This window comes from Malania oleifera, chromosome 11 (assembly GCF_029873635.1).
Source record: "Malania oleifera isolate guangnan ecotype guangnan chromosome 11, ASM2987363v1, whole genome shotgun sequence".
Classification (NCBI taxonomy): Eukaryota; Viridiplantae; Streptophyta; class Magnoliopsida; order Santalales; family Ximeniaceae; genus Malania; species Malania oleifera.
The window spans coordinates 29,676,125-29,696,379 of NC_080427.1; the positions used below are offsets into that span (position 1 = coordinate 29,676,125).

The following is a 20,255-nucleotide window of genomic DNA, read 5'->3' on the forward strand; positions in this document are numbered from 1 at the left end:
GATTTGACTGTGCAATCGAGTATTAAGGTTGAATACCGTGCCCTGACAACTATCGCTTTTGAATTGTTACAACTGTGTTGATTACCTATTGACATGGGTATTCCGTTCTCCATTGCCACTATTCTTCATTGTGACAATTGTAGTACAATTCCAATCGAACACAATGATGTATTCCATGAATGCAACAAGCATATTGAGACACATTGTCATTTCATTGGATAGCGCATTCGTCGTGGTCTTATTTAGTTCATGTTTGTTCCTTCTTCACCAAAGCACCCTATCCCGATTGTTTTTAGCACTTAGTTTAAAACACAAATTGCTCTCTCTACCGCCTTGAGTTCGATTGGAGATGTTAGCAAGATACATGTGTGTACATACCATGTATGAATTTAACAATGTGACCCATATGTATGCAAATACACCTATGTGTATATACCTCGTATGAATTAGCCCATGCGATACGTGTGTAAAGCCTACCTTGTACAAATTAGGTCATGTGACACGTATAAAACCTACCTTGTATGAATAAACCCATGTGATCCATATGATATCCAACATGTGTAAATAGATCCCTTTGGAACCAAGAGAAGTCACATTAATTATTCATTCATTCAATCTTTCCAAACTATGTTTAGCTAATACCCTTTATGTGTGAGCTCATAAGCTAAAATGTAGCACTTGCCAGGAGATGTAAAGCAAAAAACAGAGTTTTTATGACTTAATTAATATACTCACGTTTTTGCTCCATTTGGAAAGAAAAAAGAGGAAATAATAAAGAGAGCTGTTTATGCCATAAAATTGCATGTTTTCAAGTTCCAATTTGCAAAGAGACAATTAAGTTCAGTAACATACCCGCCTTTCCCAATATGGAAGGAAAGAAACGAAGTCATAGAGTGGAGTAATGGTTGATGCCAAAATAACATTGAGTCCAGTAAACAGCAAGAGTGCTGTCATAGGACGAGTTCTATGCGGCATTTTGTGTATGTTTAAGCTTCTGTCTGCAAGCACAAGCAGATAGTTGAGAAATCAATGCTTGTATTGATAATATGCAGGGCAATTCGATATGCAAAAACCACATGCTCCATGAGAGTGAAACTACTTAATAAAACAGAAAGAAAGAAATCAAGGTAAATATAGATACTAAAAATGTCTTATGATCTATATAGACATACTTGGGGGCAACCAAAAAGGCCAGCATTGTAAGATTCACAAAAAATTAAAAATAAATGCAAAAAAAAAAAATTATTGCTTTCTATATAGACAGCCCTTTTTTGGTCTGCATTTTTTGAGGCCATATCAACTTCTTAATCAATGCATTTTTTGTGAATATTAATATAAATGAATAATTTTTGTGTCATTGTCATTGTAATTATAATATTCTCTCCCTTTTTTTGCATAGCTTATTGAGATTGATTTATAAAAGGGAAAAAAAATAAAAAAGAGAATAAAAAATTTAAAAATATATTTTTTTTGTGGTAACAGTCCTAATGCAGATATGTAAGGGCCATTACGTAGCGGTAGTGGTCCATAACACCCACTACAGTTGTGAATTTCTTCTCACCGATTTAGCAGTGTATAATGGTATCGAGAACCCAAAAAAACTGTTAGGTAATGCCGTTACACAATGATTGTGACGACTATCTCAGTTATGAGAAAGAAACTATTTAATTAAAAAAAGGGGGGGAGGGGATGAAATCAAGGTAAATACATATATTAAAAATGTCATGATCTATATAGACATACTTTCTGACAAGCGCTGATACTAATGCCAACAGTCAATGATTCACAAAAGAAAAAAAAAACAAAAATTTAACAAAACAAAATTATAAAGGACAAAATTGTATGACATCATGCAGCACTTCCGCACACTTGATGTACAATTTCCCATTTTGCATCAATTTTTCCCTGCATAATTCCTTCCTTTTACGGCATCCCAGACAAAATAACCCCTAATCTTGGATCATCGTGGATTTTCAGGCTATTTTGGACTCTAGGATGGCCTTCTCAGCCTCCGCGGTAAAACTGTAATGCTAGGAAACCTTATATAAGACCCTAGGGAGCTCCCCTTGAAGGATAGGAGAAGATAAAGGGGCAGTGCAATTATGAAGAATCTAGTGGAATTACTCATTACTCTATAAATAAAAAAAATGGGATTTCTGTAACAATGAAGGATCTTTCAAGATTAATTTCTTAAGCAAGGCAGCCAGAGGTATGTTTATGGGTGTTAGGATTTTACATGGGATAATGGTAGGTGCACGGCTAGGTTTTATTTTGATGTTTACAACATAGTTGCTTGGGTTAGGGGGGGGGGGGGTGACTACCAATTTGTGGTAGGGGGCATCGCAGTTTGATGGGGATCAGGATACAAAACGCCAAGAGTGGCAATCCATATTTATTAAGCATTTTCAAAATAAAGATCATATGAAAATATTTAGAAATTTAAAAAAAACGACTAAAAAAATTGCAAATACTTTTTGAAGTTCAAGTTTGAACCTTGAACGGAAGAAAACAGCAGAACCATAGAGAAGAGTGATGGTAGATGTGAAATTGCTGCCACAAAACTGGTGCTGCGAAGCCTTCTCAGTGAGAAAAGAAGCTGCGAAACCCGGTGAGAGAAGAGGGCTCCAGCTTCATGTTGCTGCAATAATTCATGGAGTAAAATAGGCGGACAGATAGACAGAATGAGAGAAAGAGGGAGAGCTGTTTGAGTGGCTGTGGAATCCAAACTCATCTGAAGGGGACACCTTTGCTCGCTTACTTAGGATGATGGCTATTGTAACCCTGGTTTACTCGGAAATGAATCCCAACTATAAAACAATATGCATTCTTTTTCAAGGGATTTTTCAAGAATAAATTAAACCAAGAAGTTAAAAATATTTATTCTTTGGTTGGCCCTACAGGCAGGATTCACAATCTACTGGAGATGTTGAGAACTAGAGTTCAATAATGTAAACTGGTAAATTTTAATTCTTATTGAGTGTACTCATTACATCATCATGTGCATGCTTGTATGTTGACATGTATGATTGGAGGATCATATGGAGTTTCCCTAATATGTTTGTGTGGCTGCCTGGCTGGTGCTCCTCAGTCATGACATGTTGATAGCGAGGATATCAACCCCAAATCCTAGAATGAACTTATTGTTTGTTTGACACACATGTACTCTTGAACTGATATGACCCTCGAGGGTCCCATGTGCCCAAACTGAAGTGAAATCTTAAAAAGCTTAAAAGCCCACCGATGACTTTGCCCCGACATTATCTCAAAAACATGTAAAATGGAAAGAATTTTACAGAACGAAGACATATCATTAGGCAGGAGAAAACAATGCCATATCTAAACTAAAAATGCAAAGCAACTTCATTATCCCTCCCCATTGTAAGACCATGAACAAAACCACCATCACTAGCCCCATCAATCATTTTCTACTCAAAACAGCAAATAGAATGAAAAGATAAAGGTAAAACAACTTCACCATCCTTCCTTCCCCGTTGTAAGATAACTAGAACATGATCACCATCAATAGAACTATCAACATCCTACTCAAAGCAGCAACTGGAATAAAAAGAAAAGATGATAAAGGTACCTAAGCCAAAAACCAAGTGTTAGGTTCTTCAATTATAATCACAAAAGATGAAGTAAAAGAAAGAGAATCTCTAGTCTAGCCTCTCCGTCCTAAGCTACAACCCTTCTTATCTAAAACCCAGCCAAAATTTTCCATTTTCCATATTGTAAACTTTCTCAAAATCTAACCTAAACACTGGGCATTTTCTATTCCTCTTAAAATCTTCCACAAGCTCCTTGGCTGTATGAACATCATCCAAAATCAGTCTACTGCCAAGGCACCAACAAAAGAAGACTGTGAACTAGATCTAAAACCTTAACCAACCAACAATAATATTATAAACACCAGTGATCGAACTAATGGGTCTAACCGTCTAAGAGCATTCACTCCAGCCTCCAAGATAGGAAGCACCGATACCAACACGGGACATGAATACGAAACGTGGATAAGGGGATTTTGGGATATGATGCTGTAAAGATACATTAATCAATTAATATAAATATATATATATATATATATATATATATATATATAAAATTTAGGCATTCTTTTCCATCTAGATGAAAAATATTTAAATAATTTTAATTTAAAATGAAATTGCATACTTCATGCACAATTATCAATTGCACAATCATCAACAATATTCATATTAAACAAATGAAAGCTAAGAGTCTAATACCAAGTAACTAATATCATCCATTTATTACACAAACAAATAAAGCAACTCAGCAAGAGAGCAGTGAGGCAGTGAGTTATTGACCGATCTCATAAGTTCACCCATTAATTGTTTTTTTTTTTTTCCCAAAAAATAGACAAAAAAAAAAAAGGAAAACAGCAGAAATGATTTAGAGAGCCGTGGCCATTAGCAAACTGCCGAACTGACGGAGGGGAGGGGAGGGGAGGGGAGGGAAGGAGAAGGAGAAGGAGAGGGAAAAGGAGAAGAGGGAGTGAAGGAGGAGGAAACGGAGTGGACTTACCATTGCGGCTGGGCTGGAAGTCGGCCTTCGATGGTTCGACGACTCGTTGACCTTCGGAGCGTCGACAGAAGCACGAAGCAGCAGGAGCGAAGGGAGTGGGATTTCCCACTCTCCGGTGAAACAGGCTGGGAGGTCCGAAGGTATGGATGGGACTTGGGATGAAAAGCTGGTCGCCCTCGGAGCTCCGATGTAAGAATTAAATTAAAATATTAGAAACACAAGGGTAAAGTAGGTGAAATAAATAGTGTTTTTCCGGTTTTATCTTTATTCTAAAATAATATATTAAATAATATCTTATTGGAGAAAATATTTTTTAAAATGACTCTGATATAAACTCGCTCCTTAGTTTAACAAGATTTGACATAACCTCAATGTTTGGTCCAAGCAGCGAGATTTAAAGGATCAGAATAGTGTAGACGTCAAATGACAACAAATATCGCTAGACCATCTAGCAAAATTTGCTTGAAAATAGAACAACTAAGTAACAGTAGCTGCAATGAGTAAGCTGGCGAGGGAGGCAGCAAGGTAATAGTAGCTGCGATGATTAACTAGGAGGGAGACGGTGACGGTTGGTGAGCGCTGGCGAGGCGTCGCAAGGGCTGTCTAGGCACTGCGATGAAGGAGAGACTTAGGAACACCACATAAGTGCAACATAACCATGTGTCACAAGTTAAGCTTGTTCAGGGCATTATGCTTACCTATGACCACTTGTCTCGTGTACTTGGGATGGGTTTCCATCATGTAAATACTAGTGTAGGGTTATTTTCTATTAGTAGTTTATTTGTATGCCAAATATGGCATATGACTCCTCGATCACTTTGATGTTTCGTAGTCTTATGATGATAATTACATAAAAACCTCTTTAGGGGAGGGTGAGTGTTCATAAGTCATTGTAAAACTCATTAGCTATTGTCAACGTGTTTAGCCTACTTGCTTCCATCGCTAAACACATGATGTCAATGGAGGTGTTGTTAATGAATTGCTTAGATTCAATGTTTATTACTTGCTTGCCACTACTTTATTGAATGCTTACTATTTCCATTGCCATTTGATTGAATGCTAATGAAAGTATGTTGTGGATGAATATTGGTAAACGATAGGCTGGCTAGTTAAATAAGAGTACTTTAGTTAACAACGCACGACCCTTTCACAACGGTGTGAAAATAGTCGGACTATGACACTTGGTATCAGAGCCAAGGCTCAGTTGCTACGAGAATTCAGTTACCTTCGTTGTGGGTAAGTGACTATGGCTCCAAACAATGTTGAGAGGATCAGCGTGCTGGAAGCATAGGTTGAGGCAACAACCAACATTGTGGTCGCGGAGGTGACCCAGAGGAGAGAACTTGTTGATGAAGTGATGGGATCACAAAAACATTAAGCAGGTTTGATAGAAGACATGTTAAAGGGTTTTCGCCACGCAGTTGAAACTTTGCAATCAGGATGGCTGATCTAGATGCAAAGGTGAATCTAATGGTTCTTGCCGTGGGGAACTCCAACACTCCAGGAGTTAGTAAGACCAAGGTACCAGAACCTAAAAAGTATAGGGGTGCCTGTGATGCCAAGGAGTTAGAGAACTTCTTGTTTGATGTGGAGTAGTACTTTCGCACTGTGAAGACGACCTCAGAACAGGCAAAGGTGGATAATATGACCATGTACTTGGTTGGTGATGCCAAACTATAGTGGCGCACCAAGTGCAAAGAAATTGAAAATGGAAGTTGTGTAATTGATAGTTGTGCAGACTTGAAAAGATAGCTCAAGGCCCAATTCTTTCCTGAGAATGTTGAGTATAATGTAAGGAGAAAGCTGAGATATCTCAAGCATACGGGGTCAATCAAGGAATATGTGAAACAATTTTCTGCTTTGATGTTGGATATTCGGGATATGTCGGAGAAGGACAAGTTGTTCTATTTTCTAGAGGGGATGAAACCATGGGCAAGAACTTAACTTCATAGGCAAAGAGTTCAAGACTTGTCAACTTCACAAGCTGCTGTAGAACACTTGACTGACTACATTGGTGATCATACCACTTCGTCCAAATGGTTTGGCGGAGAGGGAAATAGTGGAAAGTCTTTCAAGAAAGGCAAACCCAAGAGTAGGGGAGCCAACTCTAAATCATCAACCTCAAATGAAGTTTCGTTGTCTTAAGGGTTCAACACACCCAACGGAAAAGGGGAAGAGTAAAATTTCGTGCTACTTGTGTGGTGGATCTCACAGAGTGAGTGAGTGTCAACACAAGGGATTACTCAATGCCTTACAAGCTTCCACTTCAAGAAAAGTGGTGGAAAGCGAGGAGGAAGATGATGATGCCCCGAGGGTAGGTTTAGTGCGGCTGGTGAGCCCATTGGAAAAGCAGACAAAAGCACCGAAAGTTACACGAGTAAAAGGGTTAATATTTGTAGACTTGAGGATCAATGGGAAGAGTACCCGCGCTATGGTGGATACCGGGGCTACTCATAATTTTGTTTCGTAATTGGAAGCATAGAGACTCAACTTATCCTTAGAGAAGGATACAGGACGCATGAAAGCAGTTAATTTTCTAGCCTAGCCTACTCTAGGAGTAGCCAAGAAAGTTACTGTGAAGCTTGGACAGTGGGAAGGTCATGTGAATTTCACGGTCGTGCCATTGGATAACTTTCTAGTCATTCTAGGAATGAAGTTCTTAAGGGGGACGAGGGCAGTGTTGATGCCTTCGGCTGGTTCCCTGTGTCTGATGGGAGATCACTTGTGCTTGGTGCAAGTTGTTGCAACGAAAGGAGACGACGGGAAGTCCCTTTTACCCATACAACTCAATAAGGGATTGGGTCAGGGTGAGCAGACACATCTAGCCACGGTGGTGGTAGAAAAAGAAGTAGGCCAAGAGCTGGAGCCTACGACCATCCAAGCGGTGTTGGATAAGTACAAGGAGGTGTTGCCGGATAAGATGCCTCACAATTTGCTTTCACGATGGACTGTGGAGCATGAGATCGAGTTGTTGCTAGGAGTGGAACCACCTACTAAAGGGCAATGTTGGATGGCACCTCTAGAGATAGTAGAGTTAGGGAAATAGCTTGATGAATTGGAAGTAGGATGTGTTCACCTTTCCAAAGCACTGTTGGGAGCATCGGTGTTGTTTCTGAGGAAACATGAAGAGCATCCGTAGGAGATGTTTGACAGGCTGAGGGCAAACAGTCTGGATGTGAAGAAACAGAAGTGCTCTTTCACTCAGTTGAGCAACAATTTCCTTGGTTAGGTGGTTGAACAAGGTCATATCTAGAGGGGTATGGAGAAGGTAAGGATGATTCAAGAACGGAAGATCCCCATGACAATGAAGGAGTTGTGTTCCTTTCTTGGCCTTACTAAATTGCAGGAAGTTCGTTGAGGGGTATTCGCGAAGAATGACTCCAATGACAGGACTACTAATGGCCGCACACATGGGATGATGTGGTTGATTATACCAGAATTTGTCTCACTTGCCAACAACACAAGGGGGAGCGGAAGAAGTATGGTACTTTCATGGCCGCACCAAAGTACTGTTTGGCAAAGGAGATGACACAATTATTCTTTGTGACTGTTGTGAAACATTGGGGTGTTCCCCAAGTTATTATTTGTGGCCAAGACTTAATGTTCACTAACAACTTCTTGACAAAATTTTTCAAGATATCCAAGTCACGTATTGACATCTTTTCGAGTTATCACCGACAAACAAATGGACAGATAAAGAGATTTAGAAAGCTACTAGAAGAGTACTTGCGCCATTTTGTCAACGACAACCAGAAGAATGGTGTGCAACTACTTAACATGGCTCCATTATGTGGCAATGCCCAAAGGAGCTCAACAACCAACAAGAACCCTTTTGAGCTTGTTATAGGCTAGCAGCCGCTGCTACCTCACACAGTGGATGAGTTGTACAGACGAAAGATTCCCAAGGCGTACATCTTCATTAGAGAATGGAGACAGAATGCAGAGTTTTCTCGAGTCTATTTGGAGAAAGCTTCTAAGCAGATGAAGAAGTGGGCAAATCAGGGGAGAAGAAGACCGCAACACTTCAACCGAACGAAAGTGCATCATGTGTTTCATGTTCGCTGCCTTAAGCCGTTCAACAACGACACTGACGATTTGAGCAGAAGTCAGAAAAACAGAGTAGAGTTGAAGACAGTGCTACTTAACAAACATGAAGTTGAAGAGATCCTTGTAGCCCAAAAGTTCATATCCTAAAGGAAGAAGCAGCAGAAGTTCCTAGTGAAGTGGAAATGCCTTGATGACAAGAAATCAGCTAGATTTCAGTGGAAGATATGCAACCGTTCATGGACAAAGTTGAAGTGTACCTATCGTCAAAATCTACGAGGACATCGACTGCAAAAGTGGGGGAGAATGTCACGAGCTAAACTTTTTTAGGGCATTATGCTTGCCTGTTACCGCTTGTCTCGTGTACTTGAGATGAGTTTCCATAATGTAAATACTAGTGTAGGGTTATTTTTTGTTAGTAGTTATTTGTATGCCAAATATGGCAGTATGAATCCTCGATCACTTTGATGTTTACTAGTGCCAGGATGATAATTACATAAAAATCTCTTTAGGGAAGGGTGAGTGTTTATTAGTCATTGTAAAACTCACTAGCTATTGTCAACGTGTTTAGCCTACTTGCCTCCCTCGCTAAAAACACGATGTCAACGGATGTGTTGTTAATGAAATGCGTAGATTTAATGTTTACTGCTTGCTTGCCACTACTTTCATGAATACTCTGTTTCCGCTGCCATTTGATTGAATGCTAATGAAATTGTTTTGTGGATGAATGTTGGTAAACGATAGGTTGGCTAGTTAAACAAAAGTGTTTTAACTAGCACCGCACGACCCTTTCACAACGGTGTGAAAATAGTCAAACCGTGACACTTGGGATAAAACAACAACAGAGGAGTGAAAACTGTAAAAAGAGGATCCAAATTCTGGTAAGGACTGACCCCATGCATAATTGACAGGAGGAGGGCTCTCTGCCTTCGCATGTGGGATGCTCTAGCTCCAGGGTGCACTTCCTCACTCACCACTGTTATTCCGCCATGGGTCCTACTGCCCTCTAAATGTAAATCTCTCTCTCTCTCTCTCTCTCTCTCTCTCTCTCTCTCTCTCTCTCTGTAGTGATTGCGCGTGGGTGTGTTTTTTGAGTTGAACATTTTTGTGTGAATCGATTGCTTTTTTTGCTTTGTTAATTTGTGGGTTTCTGCTCATCTAGGGTTCTTGTTTGGATTTGTGACTTTTGGATGGAGTTGTGTTGGAGTTTTGGGTATTAATATATGGGTTTAGGGTTTAATCCCAATAGGGGACTCTACTTTTTTTAAGAGAGAGAGAGAATTGTTTGCCCTGTTTTCCGACCTGTTTTCTTACAAGACGAAGAGGAAGATGATGGTTGCACCCTCGGATTTATCTATTTTCAGGAAAATCTCGCTGAATGGTCTAACGAGATTTACTTGCCACGTGTCAACATCTTCATTGCCTTGGCCCTTTAAATCTCGCTACTTGGTCCAATGAGATTACGTCAGAGTCATTATGGGAAATATTTTCCCAAATAAGGTATTATTTAATATATTATTTTAAAATAAAGATAAAATGGAAAAAAATTCAAAATAAATACGTAAATCAAACCAATCGATTTAATAATTCGATTAACCAATAAAATCCAGAACTCAATTTTAGGTCAACTTTATTCGCTGATTAGAAAAGTAGGGTGCTAAACACCACTGTTTAGCGCACTTTATTAACTTTGTCATAGTAATAATAATACTAATAATAATAATAAGGTAATAATTTATATTTTAATAATAATAAATATTACTATCTTATTCTAATAACATAATACAATAATTTATGAACATGTTTACTTCAAACAATGCAATAATATATATATTAATAAAACAAATGTACATATATATATATATATATATATATATATATATATATATATATATATGTCGCATGATAATAATATGGCATTCCTAGGGTAGGGTGGTGTTGGGAAGGGAGTGCAAGGGGGGAACGGCCCCTGGCGATGTAGCTGCATGGCAGGGCTAGGGGCCACGCACGCAATAGTGGGAACTGATTTTTTTTTTTTTTTGGGTTTTTGTAAACTCATAATCGACTTTTAGAAAGTCACTTCTGATTTTTCTGTATTTTTTATTTTATTTTATTGGGTTCAACTTTTGAAAAGTCAATTCTAATAATAAAAAATTCTTTATATTATTTTAATATAAGAAAAAAAATCAATTCCTAACATTTCAATTTTTTTATATATATTGAAATTGACTTTTCCAAAAGTCGATTCTAGTTCAAAAATAAAATAAAATATTGAAACAGTAATTGACCGTTCGTTGTCCCTGTGCATGCGTCAATTCCATCATTTCACTATTAGTAGAGTCGACTTTTCCATAAGTCAATTTTAGCATCAAAATTGACTCATGAAAAAACAGTTGTTGGTTTAAAACCTTTCGCCCCCTCCATTCTTTTTCCTTTGCACAAAAACTCTTCTTCCCTCCTCCCCCCTCTCTCCTCCAACCTCCCTTTGGCGAAGTAGTGTCCTCCCTCCTCTTTTTGCTCCTCCAATGGCTCTCCTCCAACGGCTCCTTTCCAAATGTCACTGAACACGCTGGTAGTGAACATTTTCACCTAGAAGAAGGAAGATCACAAGTATAAATACTCATTCATCTTCAAATATGGTGATCCTAAAAAAAATCCTCTCCTCTATACATTTGAAGTTGAAATTGTCTCTACTTTTGTATTTACTATTATAGTAGAGCTGAACAATAAGAGTTTGTGCTTTGATTTTTCGCATTGGTTACATTGTGATTGAGGTATTTTTATGATTATGGTGTATTTATGTTAATGCATTTTTGTGAGATTAGAGTTTATATATGTGAAATACGATTTGTTTGATATTACTGTGATTTAATCATGATATTTATTATTGTGCTATAATTTTTCGTTATTTTATTATATATGAAAATTTTTATTTCAACATCAAGAATATATTATTGTGAAAATAATAGTTTTAAATGACTTGAAAATAATTATTTGTTGAAATTTTGTTAGAAAGAATGTTGTTTTAAAGCAAATAGAAGTTAAAATAAATTGAGATATTTGTTTTGAATAAAAGTTAATATTTGTTCAAATTTTTTCATTGAGATATTTGTTTTGTTAAAGAAGTATTTTCTATTAAATATTATAGATAAAAATAATAATTTTAGGAAAAAGTAATTTTTAAGTTGCATTTAAAACTTGTTTTTGTAAGAATATAATAATTACATTAGTTTAGTTGAAATTTTAAATAATAGTAGTTTGATTTGAAATTAGTTATTTAGTAAAATATATTGAGTTGAAAAATTAGTTGTTACGTGGGGAATAATATTTTATTTTGTCAAATTGAAATAATATATAAGTTGTCATTAATTTTTAGTTTCTCTACGAAAAAAAAAATATTTACATTAGTTGAGTTGGAAATTTAAATATCTTAATCTATTTTCAAATTATAGAAGTTAAAATTGTTGATTTCAGTTATGTAAAACATTGTAAATATTATTAGTATTATATTAAATAGTGACTTCATGACTTAATAATTAGTTTTGGTAATTGTGTTTTAGTGATAGTTATTTAGTATTTACAATTTCAGAATAGTATTAGTGACCAATATTTATATTTGGTTAGATTAAATATTAGATGATTTGAATATATTAGAGATAAAAGTAGTTATTTTGGCACTTAGTAATTAATGATTATAAATTAGTTACAACTGTAGTTATTTAATGTAACGACCTGCTATTTAACTGAGATTTTTTTTTTTTTTACTATAACATTTAAAATGCTTTGATACTACATTGGATTAAACTCAATCATCAACCTAAGCAGCAATAAGTAGAAATCAAATAAACATAATCATACGTAATTATATACAATACCAGAGTGCTAAAGTGTTTATCAAAATATACATATATATCTGTTTTCCAGAATACCCTTAACTGGCTAGGGCTATACAAAAATACTTCCAAAAATACTCACACTACTGTCAGGGCAATACCGAGACCCCTTTACCTGCGAGCCTAATCTACTCGCCTACCTGGATAACCTAAAAATGTTAAAGTAATTGGGATGAGCCAACGCTCAGTAAGACGAAATATGTTATTACTAATGTGTGGCAAATGAGTTACAATACTGTGAAAATCTATTACTATATAATCATGTATCATTGAATATGAAAAGTACAATACCAGTAATAACTGTTAACTTCCCTGTGGATAACTGTGTGTCACGATTTAACCCTTCATGACAAGGTTGTGCGGCCCGTAGGCGAGATTTACCCTAGCTGGCCAACCAGGAATAAATCACTATACTCCATAGTCTGATCGGCCCTCCTCAACCCATATCTGATGGGGAGCCTGTCCACTTGTGAGTTCTATGCGATTAACCTTTATACCACGTATTATTTGAATAGGTGGTTGCACTCTATAAACTGTATGTAGCTACGATACTGTGCTCTGTAACTGTATGGTCCAATAGGGTCTAATACTATATAACACATCTCTATATACAACTATCTGCTTTACCATGATTCTGTAATAACTGTATAAACCATGACGCTATAGAAAATTGTATCTATATCAATTGTGTTTCTATAATTAACTGTAAATTTGTATGTCATGGTACTGTAAAACTGTATAATCATGGTATTTATGTAATTGCTGTAAAATACATTCACTGCCTGTATATTCTATAAAACACATCTATAAAAAATACTATAAAACATGTTTTTATACTATATCTATATTCTCAAGCCATATAGTAATTTTAAAATATATTAATCATACTTGATAAACTATATAAATCTCTGCTGTGAATAATACTCTGGTAGAATATATATAATTTTATACTGAAATCATACTCAAACAACCTAGCATAGCATATTTCCCTTACCTGTTTCCTGCTAAAAATCCCCTACTATAACAGGTCCAACACCCGTAGGGTTCTTTACTCAACACCCTGAAAACCATAAATCCCAGAACAAAACATTATTATTTCCACGTCTATTACATTTCTTACAACTGCTGGAAACTCAAATTCTGAATAAAAGACCTTATTCTGGATTTGGGATGAATTCCAACTTTGTTCCACCAACGATCCACTCTGGTAGACTTGAAGAGAACTCCGCCAGGAACGTCGTGGTAGCCTCAGATCTTTGATCAGGCGACTGACGGGGCTAGAATCGAAGAGAGAAGAGGAAGAGGTCGTAGGAGAGAGAGAGAGAGAGAGAGAGAGAGAGAGAGAGAGAGAGAGAAGAGAGTGGCGCTGAAATTCTGTGTAAAACTAAGTTTAAGCACTATTTATACTGCGGGATTCATCAACAAGCCACGTCACCTCATCGACGAGTCCTTCAATAATTTCGTCGACGAACTTCCTCCTTTGTTGACGAATTTCAGTCTGTTCCAAAAACCCCTCTTTGTATCTTCTCGTCGATGAGGTTCTGAAGAACCCTCGTCGACGAGGCCTGGGGAAATGTTTTTGGAATTATCACCTCCAAAATGTAATGTCATCAACGAACGAGAAGCCGACTTATGTTACTGATTCCATTTCCCTCTTTTTTTATTATTTAAATACCATTATTTTTTGGGTTGTTACATTCTCTCCCCCTTATAAAATTTCGTCATTAAAATTTACTATCTGTATCTCTATCTATACACTCCATCATCTAGTAAAGGAAAATGGTCTACTTATTTTATTACCTGCCCTCATAGCGGAGGAATACCGTGGTTACATGGGTAGTTCTGGGAGATTACAAATATAAAAGAAAATTCTCCCAAAACTGAAATACTACCTATCCTATACTCTACGTTACACTTCCACTATGCTAAACAAAATAAAATTACTATTACTTTAATTATACATCACTGCTATGACCCACTAAACAAGTGGGGATATTTCTGTCTAATCTCGCTTTCAAGCTCCCAAGAAGCCTCTTCTATTGCGTGATTTCTCCACACGACTTTTACCAATGTATCTTCTTATTGCGCAATTCCCGTTCTTTCTTATCTAGGATTTGTACTGGAGCTTCTTCATATGCCAAAGCCTCACTGACATCCAGTTCCACATGGCTGATGATATGGGAAGGATTTGGGACGTATTTCTTTAGTATAGAAATATGAAATACGTCATGAACTCGAAATAGAGATGGCGGTAAAGCTAGCCGATAGGCTACTGACCTAATCTTCTCAAGTATCTCAAGTGGGCCAATAAATCTAGGGCACAACTTAGCTTTCTTCTCAAACCTTAAGATCCCCTTCTGTGGAGTTATTCTCAAAAATACATGATCACCCACTTCAAATTTCAGTTCTCAGCGGCGAGTATCCGCGTAGCTTTTTTGCTGATTCTGTGCTGCACTGATCCTGTCTCAAATAAGTCAGACTTTATCACACGCTTGTTGAATTATCTCTGGACTCAAAACTCGCCTTTCACCTACTTCATCCCCGAAAAGAGGAGATCGACATCTCCTACCATATAATGCCTCGTAGGGTGCCATGCCGATGCTAGTCTGATAACTTTTATTATAAACAAATTCAACTAGCAGCAAAAACTGAATCCAACTACCTCCAAGGTCTAGCACACATGCACGAAGCATATCTTCCAATACCTGGATTGTTCTTTCACTATGACCATTGGTCTGAGGGTGGAAAGCAGTGCTGAATGCTAACTGAGTCCCCAATGCCTCCTGTAAGCTCCTCCAAAACCATGATGTAAAACGTAGATCACAGTCCGAGACTATGGATACCGGCACTCCATGGGGTCGAACAATCTTCTGTATGTAAATCTCTGCTAACCTGTTCATAGGGTAGCTAACCCTAATAGGCAGAAAGTGCACTGTCTTCGTCAATCTATCAACCACCACCTAAATAGCATTCTGACCATGCGATGCTGGCGGTAGCATAGTAACAAAATCCATGGATACGTGATCCCACTTCCACTCGGGAATGAAAAGTGGCTGCAATTAACCAGTCGGCCTCTGGTGCTCAGCCTTAACCTGCTGGCACATCAAACACTACTGCACAAACTCTACTATCCCCCTCTTTATGCCACTCCACCAGAAATACTCTCGCAGATCCCTCTACATTTTCGTACTTTCAGGATGAACAATGTATATAGATATGTGTGCCTCCTCTAGAATCGTCCTCCTAATGCTGTCATTTGCAGGCACTCACAATCTGGTGCAAAATCTCAAAGCCCCATCGTAAAAAATGCTAAATTCTTCCCCCTGACCATCTTGTACCCTGGCTATCACTTCTGCTAATTCCGGATCATCCCTCTAAGCAGCTTTAATTATCTCATAAAGTGTAGGTTGTACAACCAAACAGGCAATAAGTGCCTGAGGATCATCTTCCACTAACTGCACACCAAGTCTTTCCAAGTCTATCTGAATTGGATGCTGAACTACCGCCGCTAGTTGTGCTGTGTCTCCTGATTTATGGCTCAAAGAATCAACCACCACATTTGCTTTACCTGGGTGGTAACTGATGGTACAGTCGTAATCCTTGATAAGTTCCAACCACCTCCTCTACCGCATGTTCAACTTTTTTTGTGTGAAGAAATAATTTAGGCTCTTATGATCAGAGAATATCTCACACCTCTCACCATATAAGTAATGTCTTCAGATCTTTAGTGCGTGTACAACCGCAGCCAATTCCAAATCGTGAGTAGGGTTGTTCTTTTCATACTCTTTCAACTATCTGGACGCATACGCCACCACCCTACCATACTACGTCAGCACACAACCAAGCCATTTCAAAGACGCATCATTGTAGATAACATAACCATCACCTCTCGATGGAATCGTTAGTATTGGTGCAGTGACGAGCCGCTGCTTTAATTCCTAGAAGCTCTGCTCACATTCTTCCTCCCACACAAACCTGGCATTCTTTTTAGTCATATGCGTGAGAGGTCCTGATGAAGCTGAAAACCCCTGAACGAATCGTCGGTAATAACCTGCCAGTCCGAAGAAACTCCTGACTTCCTACACATTCCTTGGCTTAGCCCAACTTACCACCGCATCGATCTTGTTGGGATCCATTGAAATACCGTCCCCTGAGATCACGTGGTCTAAAAATGCTACCTTCTTAAGCCAAAACTCACACTTTCTAAACTTGGCATAGAGCTTCTCCTCTCTGAGTGTCTGCAACACCTGCCTCAAATGCACCTCATGATCCTCAAAACTCCTCGAGTACACCAGTATATCATCAATGAAAACTACTACAAACTGATCTAGATACTGGTGAAAAACTCTGTTCATCAAGTCCATGAATACGGCTGGGGCATTCATTAGACCAAATGGCATAATGAGGAACTCGTAGTGCCCATACCTGGTCCTGAAGGCTATCTTCACGACGTCCTCTACTTTTACTCTCACTTGATGATACCCGGATTTGAGGTCGATCTTGGAATATACTCGTGTACCTTGGAGATGATCAAACAAATCGTCTATACGGGGTAGAGGATATTTATTCTTAATAGTAACCTTATTGATTTCTCTGTAATCGATACACATCCTCATAGACCCCTATTTTTTCTTTGTGAACAACACTAGAGCTCCCTACGGCGACACACTGGATCGTAAAAACCCCTTGTCTAACAAGCCTTGCAACTGTTCCTTTAATTCTCCCAATTCAGCTAGAGCCATACGGTAAGGAACCTTAGAAATCGGCACAGTCCCTGGAGGTAAATCTATAGGAAAATCCACCTCGCGCACATGAGGCAATCTAAGTAACTCCTGTGGAAAAATATCTAGAAATTCTTGTACTACTGGAGTGTTGTCAATCTTCAATTCATTTTTGGACACTTCTTTCAAAAACACTATAAACCCTTGATCTCCGTCCAGGAGTAATCTACTCGCTTGCACGACTGACACCAGCTGTGTTGTAGCACGTACCTGTGAACCAACGAATCTGAATTCCTACGTACCAGGGGGTCTAAAAATTACCTCTTTCTGACGACAATCAATACTGGCGTGGTTGGCAGCCAACCAATACATACCCAGTATTATATCAAACTCACACATATCAAACACAATCAAGTCAACTGGTAACACTTTTCCCTGAATTTCTATCAGATAGCCCCTATGTACCCTCTGACATCTTATCACTGACCTCGATGGTGTAGCTACTGACAACGCTATATCTAATAACTGGGTCTCTCTCTCAGATAATTTAATATAAGATGCAGAGATGAAAGAATGAGTAGCACTTGAGTAAAAAAGAACAATAACTGGATATAATAAAATAGTAAATGTACCTGTCACCACATCTGCATCAACCTTAGCATCACCTGGCGTCAGAGTGTATACTCTCGCTGGGGCCACATTCCTCTGCTGGCCACTACGAGATGCCTGATATCCTCCCCAAGTTGCCTGATATCTTCCCCGATAGGGCCTGGGAACTGGGACTCGGTCTGGCATACCTGGACATGCATGTACCATGTGGCCGGGCCTTCCACATCGATAGCATACATCGCTCCCTACCTAGCACTCCCTCGAATGACGTCTCCCGCATGTCTGATATATCGGGATAATCGGCGCACCCTGATTTCCTCGAGGTTCCACCATATGCCTCTAGTCTCCCGTATCGCAACCTTCTCTCCATGGACCCCTACTAGAGCTAGCCTGAAAATCCTGAGGCGCAGGTCTCTTCCTCTGACTCTAAGCTACTACACCCCTCTGTATACCACTCTCAATGACTGCAGCTCTATCTACAACCTCCGTAAATCTTTGAGCTTGGAAGCCAATCACTTGCTCAAACAAATTCTGCCTCAGTCCCTCCTCAAACTTCCTTGCTTTTTTCTCTTCATCAGGTGCTAGATACGGAGCAAAACGCGACAATTCGATAAACCAAGTTGCATATTGGGATACGATCATTTGCCCTTGTACCAGATGCAGAAACTCTGCTACCTTCGCACTCCAAATGACTGAAGGAAAATATCGCTCAAAGAACAACTCCTTGAATCGATCCCACATCACTGGCATTGGAACCGGCCTCTGCTCCTCTATCAGTCGCGTTGCTCTCCACCAGCGCTTCGCCTCCCCTATTAACTTAAATGCTGCAAATGCTACCTTCTGCTCATCCGTGCATGGAAGCACCGCCAATGTCTCTTCGATATCCTGGACCTAATTCTCAGCTTCAATTAGGTTATCTCCTTCAGCAAAGGATGGGGGCTTCATCTGTGTAAACTGCTTGATTGAACAGCTACGCTCCCCAGAGCTTTTGGCCATCTTAGCCATCACCTGCTGAATGACGCTATACAGTACAACATCTGTATCTCCTCCACCTATGTTGGAAGGTCCTGGCCTATCCTCCCCAGCATTCATGCCACTGCTTCTTAGGTCCATCCTGAAAACAAGAAACACATTTAAGCACTTTATCTCCTATACGGACCTATCATGTACCAATTTACCTTCCCTGACCTTAACTCAATATCCAGTTCTGTCACCTAGACACACGACCCGACAATAGTTTACTATGGTTTTCCTGAAATCATCACCCCAGGAAAAATACAGAAACCACCACAGAAATCCTGTATCCAGATAACCGAACAAACCTCAAATCCTTTTCCTATACTCTGGTATTGCTTCTGCTGCACTCTAAAGTCTACAAAACCTAGCAACCTAGGCTCTGATACCAAATTGTAACGACCTGCTATTTAACTGGGTTTTTTTTTTTTTTTTTAATACTATAACATTTAAAATGCTCTGATACCACACTGAATTAAACCCAATCATCAACCTAAGCAGCAAGAAACAGAAATCAAATAAACATAACCATACGTACTTATGTATAATACCAGAGTACTAAAGTGTTTCCCAAAATATACATATATATATGTTTTCTAGAATACCCTCAACTAGCTAGGGCTATACAAAAATACTCCCAAAAATACTCACACTACTGTCAGGGCAATACCGAGACCCCTCTACCTGCGAGCCTGATCTGCTCGCCTACTTGGATCACCTGAAAAATGTTAAAGTAATTGGGATGAGCCAATACTCAGTAAGATGAAATATGTTATTGCTAGTGTATGGAAAATGAGTTACAATACTTTGAAAATCTATTACTATATAATCATGTATCACTAAAGGATTCCACTATACCTATTTCTTTCTGGGTGGAACAAAACCGTTACAAGTGATACCCCCCGCTCAAACACTCCTTCACTAGGTTAGAGCAACGCCTCTCCAAGTGATACCCCATGCTTGGGCACTCATTCACTAGGCTAGAGTAATCACCTCTCCAAGCGATACCCCAAGCTTGGTCAATGATCTAACAACCTGAAATCATCACGATCTACAAAAACAAGATCAAGAATTTGTGTACAAAGAAATTCCCTCATAGAGAGCGGATTAGTACAATTTCAAACTATATACTTCAATAAAAAATATAACAAGAAAATAAAATTGAAGCTCAAGATATGATATCACCAAGTTTATTCTCTTGGATGAGATTCGGTGGTTCATAATTCAGAGAAGAATCACTAGTTGCTTTAGAATTATCACAACAATTTGATTTAGAAAGGTTGAGCAAGAGAGAGCTTTGAGAGTATGTGAGAGTTTCAACTTGAGAATAGGTTTTCAATTGCTTGGTAATGTTTGATTTCACAAACCATGTATTTATAGGCTTAGAAAAGTAATTTCATGTTGCCCAAGGTTACTTGGAGTGTCCCCCAAG

The 20,255-nt window shown here is 38.5% G+C and overlaps 1 protein-coding gene across 1 annotated transcript in view; it reads right to left on the bottom strand.

Moving 5' to 3' along the window:
* Positions 1 to 18,179, bottom strand: part of LOC131167443 (uncharacterized) — a 39,969-nt gene extending 21,790 nt beyond the window's left edge. The window contains exons 1-4 of the mRNA XM_058126247.1: positions 18,047 to 18,179; positions 17,833 to 17,997; positions 4,543 to 4,740; positions 853 to 998 (exon numbers count right to left, since the gene is read on the bottom strand). Coding sequence (XP_057982230.1) covers positions 853 to 998; positions 4,543 to 4,740; positions 17,833 to 17,997; positions 18,047 to 18,179 — 642 coding nt within the window. The remainder of the gene's footprint in view (positions 1 to 852; positions 999 to 4,542; positions 4,741 to 17,832; positions 17,998 to 18,046) is intronic.
* Positions 18,180 to 20,255: the final 2,076 nt, after the last annotated feature.